The following is a 10,584-nucleotide window of genomic DNA, read 5'->3' on the forward strand; positions in this document are numbered from 1 at the left end:
GCTTTGAGTGCTCAGGAAACAAATCAGAGGCAAAAATAAATAAATAAAAAGTAATAACAACACAAAATAAAGCTCTGGTCGGTACGGCTGTGGTTAGAGCATCAGACCTTGAACTGAAAAGTTGCGGGTTCAGTCCCATCCAGGACATGTACCTGAGTTGCAGGTTTGATTCCCGGCCCCAACAGGGGCATGTGAGGAAGGCAACTAACTACTCAATGTGTCCCTCTCACAACAATGTTTCTCTCTATCTTTCTGCCTCTCTCCTACTCTCTCTCTCAAAAAAAAAAAAAAAGAAAAAAGAAAAAAATATCCTCGGGTGAGGATAAATAAATAAGCTGCACATCACAAAATGAGTCACTGAGAAGCAGAACCACCAATTCCCCAGGTAATCAACAGCTTCAGGAAGCTTCCTTGACCCTGTCCTCTGCTGTGACCTCTTCACCTAGAATGACCCCAGAATGGCCTGCTGGGGCAAAAGTTCTAGCTTTGGTTCTCATCCATAACCGTGGCCATGTCCCACGTTACCCTCTGGAACAGATGCAGAGGGAGACTACCAGAGAAATGGTCAGAATTGACTTTGTGGGATACCTTCTATCTTGAGAGAAGAGATTTAAACCAATGTAACACACAGCTTGATGTACATCTGGCAATAATAACGAAGACACATTGACTTATAAAAAGTCATTTAATGTATATTCCAGGATGGCCAATACAAGCTGGTTAGGTAATTAGCCCTTGAAGAGTTCCTTTTACATTTATATAAAAATGTTTTGCCTTGTTAAAAAAAAAAAAAGAAATCTAGTCTAAGAAAAACATATCCACCAATGGCTTGTATTTTTTCCCCCATTTTTTAGGTCTGCAAGACAGTTAAAAATACATACATGTGCATCTCTGAGCATATCGCTGTCCATTAGCTAATCAGTTTTGGCAACACACTGCACAGAGGTATACCACCATTGGTTTCTGACATTAAGTTAGCTTTAAGCTTGTTGGCGATGCCAACGACAGGAGGCAGCTTGGAACCCAGTCCCTGGAAAGCATTTGCGGAATTCACGACCCGTTTCCCCGACACCTTCTCCACGGTGAGAGGTTTGGGTACAGACTTGCTGATCCACGGGTGTCTCAGTGCTTGAGCTGGGGTCAGGCGGGCGGTGGGGTCCCAGTGAAGACACCTTTTCAAAAACTCTATGAACAAGTAGTCATCGCACCCTTTCAGAGCTGTCACCCAGTCTCTGCTGCCTGGGGGACCCCGCTTTTTGCCCCTCCGCGAGCGACCCCCCACCAGCACCACCCTCCCGTCAGCCTGAGTAGTCACGGAGCAGTAGCGAGGTAGGCCCTTGGAGTTGATAAAGTACTTGGCACGTTTGGACTGCTCCAGCAGCTTGGGCGGGGGCATCCCTAGCAGCTCCATCATACAAGCCAACTGGTCCCCCTCGTCCTCCCCCGGGAAGAGGGGCTGTCCGGTTAGGAGTTCTGCGAGAATGCAGCCAAAGCTCCACATGTCGATGGGGGTGCTGTAGCGGCCCCCCAGGATGATCTCCGGGGCCCTGTAGAAGCGGGACTGGATGTACGTGTAAAGCTTCTGGTACTCGAAACAGCTGGACCCGAAGTCAATGACCTTGGTGGCGCTGCGCCCGTGGTGCTTCAGGAGGATGTTTTCCGGCTTCAGGTCACAGTGAATGATCTTGTTTTTGTGGAGCGCGTCCAAGGACTGCAAAATGGACTGAGCGAACTTCCGTACCAGCTGCACGCTGAAACCCTGAAACTTGTTTTTCTTGATGAGCTCGTACAGGTCTATGCTCAGCAGCTCGAAGGCCATGCACACGTGGTTCCGGAACGTGAAGCTCTCCAGCATGTGGATGACGTTCATGCTGCCGGTCTTATCCTGCTTCCGGAGATGCTCCAGGATCCGGATCTCCTCGGCGGCTTGGCGATGGAAACGCTTCTCGTTGCGCACCATCTTCAGGGCCACGTACTGTCGGAGTTTGTGGTCGTAGACCCGGGCGACCTGTCCGAAGCTCCCCTTGCCGATAATCTTCAGCACCTCGTATCGATAAGCGAGGTGGTCTCGAGGCACGTGAATGTAGGCCCCTTCGGCATCATCATACCCCCCGTTATTGGGACCGCCAAGGAGTCCGTGCCTTTTTTTGGCATTTGGACCCACAAAGTAAATTTCTGGGTAATTGAGGATTTCCAGCTTCTCGTAACCGGTGAGCAGGTGCTTGTACTGCTTCAGCGCCTGCTCCGGGGTCAGAGGCACCGCTCTATGGGCTTTGGGCGAATTGCCGGATTTTACCGTGCTCAGGCTATCTGAACTTTTACCCTGAGAGACAGGAGAGCACTTTTCCGAGTTGTGAATGCCATCCGACTGGAAAGTGTCAGCTCTTCGGTTGCCAAATTCTTGAAACAGCTCTTCTACCTTCATCTCACCTCCATTCAGAAAGCGCTGGGTATTGTCTCTTGTTAACTGCTCAGTGGTGATCTATGGAGAAGGAAAAGGAATATGTGAGAGTCACACCAAAACAGTGGAAGGATGAAAGAATCCTCCCTGGCACAACAAGAGAACATATCCAGTCGTTTAAGTAACAGGACCCAGAAGTGAGGTGAGATAAGGAGGAGTCTCTAGATACTGTTATGTTAATCTTCAGACCCCCTAGTATGCTAGCCACTCCTAGCGCCTATATGTGCCTTGTTCTGTTCGAGACAAGGTCTTCTTACCATACCCTAAGCATTCTAGTTCCTTCTAATAGGCATGTCTTTCTACTGAGAGTCCTTTCGTCCTAATCACCCAAATCCCAGTCTTTCAAGCCCAATTCAAGTCCTCTTTCTTCCACTTAGAATTACTCCAAGCCCATACTAAATAACCTTATAGCTTTTTTAGTCTGTACCACAAAATCTGGCACTTGATTTTACACACACACACACACACACACACACACACACAGGCTTATATTTTTTTACTAATGGTTTCAAGTACCTTCCCAAATCTTAAAGGCATATAAGCAGGATCAAAATAATGTACATTCAAGTGTTCTGTAAATATTAAAGAATAGAGGCAGGATTTGAACCCAGGTCTTCTGACTATCTGCAGTGCCTTCCCATTAACATATCTTGGCACCAGGTTCTCCTACTGCCTGTTCTACTGCTCTCCAGGAGGGCTGAATGCTGACCAGGGTCTGGAACCAACCAAGGCCTCATCATCTACTCTCAGGTCCCTAAATAAGTTACTGCAGCCTTCTAGCCCAGCTCATTGAATCACAAACGTTCTAAGCCAAAGAGAACTCTTGAGACCATCCAGGCCAATTCTTTGTGTACCTGAGTACCAGTGAGAAACCAATGCCCCGTGCTTCTTGTCACACTCTCCTGAAGTCTCTCTCTCTCTCACATACACACACGCCTACTCTTCCTCAGCATGAGCCTCGGCGATGAAGACATATTACTACCCTTTTCCCGTGGTTTTGCTTAACCTCTGCCTTCAAAAACAGTAACCCACAAAAGAAAGCTCGACTTACTCCTCTGAAATGAGACAAGATTCTTTGAAATTAGATGGAAGAAAAGAAAAGCAAAGAAAAGCAAAATATCCAAACACTAAAAAAAAAATAAAAAAAAACCAACCCCCAAACAAAAAACAAAACCTATGAAAAATGTAAAAAGGTGATAGAAGAAGAAAAAATAATGTTAACTCTGTTGTTAAAGTTATGGGACACTTCAAAGGACATTTGTTTTTCTTAATAAACTCTGAAGAGCTGTACTCCCAATAGTTTGATAATTTCTGACAGCCTCTATGATCAAGAATAGGTAATTCCAGGTGAGTTCTTAACTACAGTCACAATCCCTAAAAATCTGATAAAATTTAAAGGTAATGAGATAAAATGGCCAGGCCTTTAAAAAACAGAACTTTAATATAAACTAAAGAAACAACACCTGGCTTATTACCTTAAATAAATAAAATATAAAAGATGAAAATATAAACAACAAAAAAAGGATGATAGTGATAGTATTTAAGTGTTGACATACTCTTTTAAAGACAGCTCCCAATCTAAGTTATAAAAGCAAAATATTGGTTCTTGCCTCCTCCTTTTAGGTCATTGAACCAATTGAAACATTTACAGAGTAGCACAGTTAAATGAGGCATTATTACACAATCTTACTCAAAAGCAGCCTGAACAACTACAGCTACACTTTGGCATTTACTTTTGAAGTAAGGAGGCGAGATATGGACCAGGAACAAACTCCCTTATACCTAAATAGATAATTATCACTGGTCAAAAAACTAAAATAGGCCTGTAGACAGAAATTAAATACCTTGCTAAGATAGAAAAAACAATGCAAGGTTTTTCTCATCAGTAATTAAGTCAAATGACTATTCTTGTTTTTAAGGATGAAAAATACAAGAGGGTCCAGTCTCTCCATCCAACATTCACATGAACATTTGTTGTTCACTATTACAAATGCTACAAAAACACAGCATTCTCAAGGAACACCCATGGATTAGGAGAGACTTCCGTTGAACTAGGGAATTATAAATGTTTGGTTTTAGGTAGACTTACATAACAAAATGAACATCTGCATACATCTCAGCCAGTTTCCTTTAAAATGTTTACCCTCTAACTTAAATATATCTGGATATTTACCGCTAGACTAAGGACCCACTCTGAAGCATTGTGAAGTCAGAAGGCTTGGGTTGGGGTCCTGTCTACACTGCTTAAAAGCTGTAAGTCTTCGGACAGGTTGCTTAACCTTTAGCCCAGTTTCTTAGCCTCTTATCTGTAGGATGTGGACCGAATACCTGACGTTGGTGTGACTCAGATGATGATGGTGATAATATAGGTAAAAGACTCTCACAAACTAGAAGACATTTAAAAAATACTGGTAACAAATAATTCTCAATACATACGATTTAAACTCCTACACACTCTCCCTTTCCCCTTTCAGTTTAATCTCTTCTCTCTGGGGGGCCTTCTTCCATATTTCCAGCCTCCCTCCACTGATGTCTGCACTAGCATGCCTCCTGCTCCATCAAGCCCCAACAGGCCTTCCCTTAGGGTGCACAGAATCACCTCACCCACTGTCTCCCCCACATAGCACTTGCTTGCAACTTGCTATACAATTGAATGTGTTACCTCTCCAGAGATATTTGCACTTTAACGGAGGATCAATGCCTTAACTCAAAGGAATGCCTCTCTAGGAACTGCAGCCGTCAATGACCTGCTGGTAGGAAAGGGATTTGCGGTCCAGGGCCCGTCCCTGGGCATCTCACCTACTCTGCCTACATGTAAGGCTGCGCTGGCTCTGGAGGTCTTCGTCTCTGTTTGCGATAAAAAGAGGGTCTCAGGTTCAGAACATGAATAAGAACAGATATATAACAGAAATTTAATTTCCACAGAATTAGTACAATCAGATTTAATTTTGATTTTGATTTCCTGACTCATTGTTTTTCTTAATATGGAGCCTACATATCCGCCCCCCCCCCCCCCCCCCCCCCCCCCCCGCCCCAAATTAAGTCTTGTTTTGCCCCCTGGAACTACACAGAAGTATCCAAATTTCATGTAAATGCTCTCAGATACCTACAAGGGGCTGCCCTGCCCCCACCAGTTTTTTCTCTGACATTCTCCACCTCCCACGGCTGTGTCAGGTTCCCTTACTATCCCATTCACGTTCTCAGTACAGGCTGCACTTTATGTCTCTCTTCAGTGTGGCTCCCAGAACAGAACATGATGCTTCAGGTGTAGTTCACCATGGATTGCCCAGGTTCCGATCTCCAGTGAATCTGAAGAATTCCAGGGAGAAATTTTTCCACACCGAGAGGGGTTTTCTCCTGAGCTTTCTTTCTTTTCCTGTAAATATCTCAAATACCGGCCTGAATCAATTATGTATCAAGTCTGTTGTGCTATAAATAAAATCTCCCACTGTTCTAGGAGACTCTAGATTTTTCACACATGTTACAGTGTAACAGTTTTAAACCACTATATATCCCCAGTCTTGGGTTTATAATCACAATAAACAAATAATGTACATGATCAACTATCTCGAATATCTTAACTATGTAATTGTATCCAGAGAAACAGATAAAGCCAGATGAGTTATGTTTTATTCAAGAATGCTTCATATATACTACTAATGTGGAGGTCTCTTGACATTTCAAATAGAATCTTCCACTGTGTTAATCAAGTCTTAAAGATCTTGTTAAGAAATTCAGAAAAAAAATTAGCCTTCTCCCCCGGATAGAAAACGCTACCCTCCCTAAATTCTTGACCTAAAAATCTCTGCAACACAACACTTAACCCAATAAAAGCCCAGGAGCAGATAATGGGTAGGTTACAATGAGAATGCAAGAGCATCTTGGATCAAGAACAACACTACAGACTTTGTGAAAATAGTAATAGGGTGTTGAGACAGATTCATAGCAGCATGAACTGTAAGTGTAGCCAAGACATCAAAAAATATTTTCCCGCAAAATTTGCAAAGACATTGGGTTAGAATCTACAATCTTGTGTTTCCCCAAAATTGCTACTTTAAATACCATACAGTAAGAAATTGATTTTGGTCCCGACACATACAATGTAACTGACCTACTGGAAGATGACTAGCATTAGCCGACTCTGAATTAAAGTTACAGTCACATGGTAATGCGCCAGCCTCCTATAGAATGGTGCTAATTGGCAGCAAGTCATCAGGAAATCGGAGGGTCAACACAAGGAATATGTGGTTCTGGACTCCTCAGAGATTTTTACGTATTAAAGAAATAAACTTATGGAAAGGAACCTTACTTCCCTCCACAGAGAGTTTAAAAATAGGGTGACCAGCCTTCCAAATATATTTAGCCCATACTTTGTATTATTAGCTTTGAAAGTAGTGAAATGGTTCATCAGCAAAAGCTGTCAAAAAAAATTGGGAAGGACTATGAAAAATACAAGTAATGTTTTTCATATAGAAACAATTTTAGGTCTTCAACACAGAAATATGAAGGATAAATATTTCAGTCTCTGCAATTATTCAATTTGTTCATTAGGTGCACAAATTTAAAAGTGACAGGATAGCTTCTCCCTATCATGGAACTTGTCCAAACCCTGGTCTCCTAAGGGAATATGAATCAATTTTTTTTTTTTTTACTTTCTTAAGTAAAATAGTGTCCAAAGCTAAATTTCTGCAGTCTCCAAAAATAATTAAATGCCTCAAAAACCAAACTGTGCTGTTATGTTTTATTTATGAGCTATAAAACGGGTGTTTTCAAACTGATGATTGCCAGAGGGGTAGGAAAGGGGAAGGAAATTAAGAAGCACAAACTTCCAATTATAAAACAAGTCATGCGATGAAAAGTACAGCATGGGGAATATAGTCAATATCATAACTCTGCAAAGTGCCAGGTAGATACTAAGACTTTTATCATTCTGTAAGTTATATAAATGTGTATAAATATATAAACTATAATAAAGAATAAATTAAAAAAAGAAAATGTAAAACTAAAAAACATTAGCATACTAATAAGCTAAAACTTCATTTCTAATTGCAGGAGAAAAACCTGTAGATCTATGAATTCAGGGATATTTTTGTTAAATGTAGCCTTTGAATACAGTATATATCATGTCATAACAAAATAAACATCCCCTAGATAAAAGCAGCATATTATTTTCTTCCTAAGGCCATGTATTTATCCCAGTGATTAAAAAGAATTGGTGAATAATAGAAGTTACTTTTTAAATATATTTTTATTGATTTTTAGAGAGGAAGGGAGAGGGAGAGGCAGATAGAAACATCAATGATGAGAATCATTGATCGGCTGCTTCCTGCATGCCCCCTACTGGGAATCCAGCCTGCAACCTGGCAAATGCCCTTGGCAGGAATCGAACCCGGGACCCCTCAGTCCTCAGGCGGACGCTCTATCCACTGAGCCAAACCAGCCAGGGCTAACAGAAGTTATTATTCCAATGTCAAGAGAAAGCCAAAAGGAAACAATGTCTGGGTTGCCAGTGAGATGTAACTGTACCTTGGGTATTAAGTAGCACTTCCTCCTTTCCAAGACAATTACAGCACAAAGAATGACTTCATGTACTTACATTTAGTCTTCTAGGCAGAGATGGCTCAGAAGGATTGCAGAGAACATTTGAACAGGGTGGGCATTTGGTTTCATCTATCATCATGAAGGTATCATAGACACCATCCCCCAATCTAGTTGAAAGAATCGCAGATAAGATCTGTTAGTGACGGAAGTACACACATTTTTATTTCCAAAACATCCTGTGTCTTAATTCTTCAGATCTGCCACAAGAATAATGCATACAAATAAATGCCTATGCTGCACTGGGGTGTTTGGCAGAGGAAGAAAGGAAACCAAAATTTTAAAAGTATAGATAGCATTTCTAGGTTTGTATTTTGTAATAGTTAAAACAAGTCTTTCTTTCTGGATGTTGTTAAAAAAAAAAAAAGGAGATATCAAAAAAGATTTCATTTAACTTACTACCTAGTTAAATTCTGAAGCCTAAAAACTGACTTGGTTTTTCTAATCTCAGCTCTCTACCACTGGCTGCCCTGCATCCCTCCTGACTCCGTTTCCCACAAGCCACAATGGGAAGAATAATTCCAGTCTACACCTTCTGGGTCTTACAGGCAAGAAATACAAGGCCTTCTGAGGGCTTTTTTTTCCCCTCCGTACCTATTTAGCATCTAACCTAACATGTAGAAAAATACAGCAAAAACTACAGCAAATACTAAGAAATCCTCTAAACTACAAAAGTACTAAATTTATTGGGGGGGGGGGGAGATTGGTAAGATATGTACACACATAATACCTTAATTTAAAAAAATGAAAAAAAGTACTAAGTTTCACTTCTTTTTATCCACTCCATTTGGATATACTACATGCTAAACGCTACATGATTAAGGATCGTCTCTCTCTTTTTTAACACTGTGTCTATACCATGGTAAGGAAACATAAAAGATGAAGAGGATTTATTTAACCCACAAGATGGCCCTGAATAATGTACTTCATCTACCACCAAGAACGTGGATTTCTCAGTTACACACGCCAGCATTTCATTCTGTCATTTTTATATGCTACACAATGATGATGGCCGGGATGCAGGGAAAAGGCTTTTTTTTTTTTTTTAATCTTTAAAATATGCTAGAATATTTGTCGCCTTTAGAAACTGTTTTGTAAAATTCGTCTAGGGTTTTCTTAATTGGTCTTGTAAGAATATACACAGTAAGAAAAAATAAGACAGAAAACACTACAAATATTTTTGAAATGTTCTTTTTAAAACAGGCTCGCATTCTGACAGGATCATTTGTATCTTTAACGAAAACTGCTTCATCGACAAAACCCAAAAAAATTTGGATGTGGCTCAGTCTGCCAACAGTATGAACAAAACGCGACAGACGTCCAGGTTTAAAAAGAAAAAAGATCTGCAGATTTCTCATAAATCCCCAGAGGGAATTACCCAAAGGAAGTCTCCATGCAAATGAAGCGAGGAGGGCCCTCTTCCCCACTCCGGGGTAAAATACAATGCCAGGAGGAGGACCTCTCCAAATAGGATCCCCCGAAGCCCCTTCAGCAGAACCCTTCCCCGGCAGATCCAAAGCCAGCCGCACCCCTGCCCTCCAAGCCCCAAGTTCAGCCTCGGTTATCTGCTCTGAGCAACAGGGCTTCTCTGAAAGCGATTGCTCCGTCTCCCCCAGGGAAGAGTCTGCTAAAAAGTCCCAGCTTCTCAGAGTTCCTTACCATATTACCCACCCCTCCCGCCCCCCAATCCCCCGATCCAGGGCTTCAGAGACAACCCCGAGGCTGGGAATTCCTCTTGCCCTAAATCCGCCCCAGCTCCCTCCCCGGCTCTCAGTGGGCTGGGGGGAGGGGAGCTGAAGAAGAAGGGGGGGGGGCGGCTCCTGGGAGTGGGTCAGATCCCTCCCTTCGTCCCTCCCGCTGGGGTCCAGGCCTTCCCCGCCCCCTGGCCTCGCCAGCCAGAGCCGGCCGCTCGATCCGGAGCCCCCAGCCCGTTACCCGGCAGCGCCGTTACCTCCGCTGCTGGGGCGGGAGTCCGGCTCCGGGCGGCCCCGCATCCTTCCGCCCGGGCCCGCGAGCCGAGCCTCCCATCCGCTAGCTCGGGACCCCCGGGGGGAGGGGCGGCGGTTGGAGGGCCCGACGGGCAGCGTCCACTTGCGCCGCTGGGGCAGCCGCCTCCGGGGCCACGATGCCTCCCCGGGGAGTCTCGTGCAGACACTGCAGCTCCACGCGCCCCGACTCGCGACTGTCTGCGGGGCGGGGAGGGAGGGGAGGACCGGCAGACTGGCTGGCGGGGAGGGGCGGGGCGGGGCGGGGAGCGTGCAGTGTGGTCGCCTAGCAACCGGGCACGCCCCGGGAAACGCCTCTGCGCAAAGACGCATGACGCACGGGGGCGGGGCCCATGGCCTGGGCCCACCGCGCAGGCGCCGGGAGGTCCGCCGCGAGGGGCCGCCGGGGCGGGCGGACGGGATCTCCCGGCGGCGAGCTGAGGGCGGAGGCGGGCGGCGGCGGAGGATGGTGCCAGCGGCTCTCTGAGTCCCATGTCTGCCTCAGAAGTCTGCTGTTCCCTGAACAGGCTACAGCCTGGA

General features: G+C 44.2%; 1 protein-coding gene across 5 annotated transcripts; it reads right to left on the reverse strand.

The window, feature by feature from the left end:
• Window positions 1-666: 666 nt before the first annotated feature.
• DYRK3 (dual specificity tyrosine phosphorylation regulated kinase 3) lies at window positions 667-10,274 on the reverse strand. Of its 5 annotated transcripts, XM_084865731.1 has the most exons (4): window positions 10,011-10,274; window positions 8,058-8,169; window positions 5,261-5,308; window positions 667-2,482 (listed from the first exon to the last, which is right to left on the reverse strand). In XM_084865731.1, exon 4 carries the CDS (start codon window positions 2,423-2,425, stop codon window positions 911-913), a length of 1,515 nt encoding a protein of 504 aa, XP_084721857.1. In that variant the 5' UTR covers window positions 2,426-2,482; window positions 5,261-5,308; window positions 8,058-8,169; window positions 10,011-10,274; the 3' UTR covers window positions 667-910. The 5 variants fall into 5 exon arrangements, with proteins under 5 accessions (XP_084721857.1, XP_084721856.1, XP_084721858.1 ...); XM_084865730.1 differs by lacking the exon at window positions 5,261-5,308 and having other exon boundaries at window positions 10,011-10,273; XM_084865732.1 differs by lacking the exon at window positions 10,011-10,274 and having other exon boundaries at window positions 8,054-8,157.
• Between the last annotated feature and the right edge of the window lie 310 nt (window positions 10,275-10,584).

The sequence above is a fragment of the Pipistrellus hanaki genome, assembly GCF_964339955.1.
Source record: "Pipistrellus hanaki genome assembly, chromosome: 18".
Lineage (NCBI taxonomy): Eukaryota > Metazoa > Chordata > Mammalia > Chiroptera > Vespertilionidae > Pipistrellus > Pipistrellus hanaki.

Excerpts from the sequence above, each read along its gene's own strand:
- DYRK3 (XM_084865730.1), bottom strand. The coding sequence starts at position 10,087 with ATGGGAGGCTCGGCTCGCGGGCCCGGGCGGAAGGATGCGGGGCCGCCC. Across the intron at positions 8,170-10,010 it reads CTCCCGCCCCAGCAGCGGAG|ATTGGGGGATGGTGTCTATG; the intron begins GTAACGGCGCTG and ends TCTTTCAACTAG. Across the intron at positions 2,483-8,057 it reads CTCTGCCTAGAAGACTAAAT|ATCACCACTGAGCAGTTAAC; the intron begins GTAAGTACATGA and ends CCTTCTCCATAG.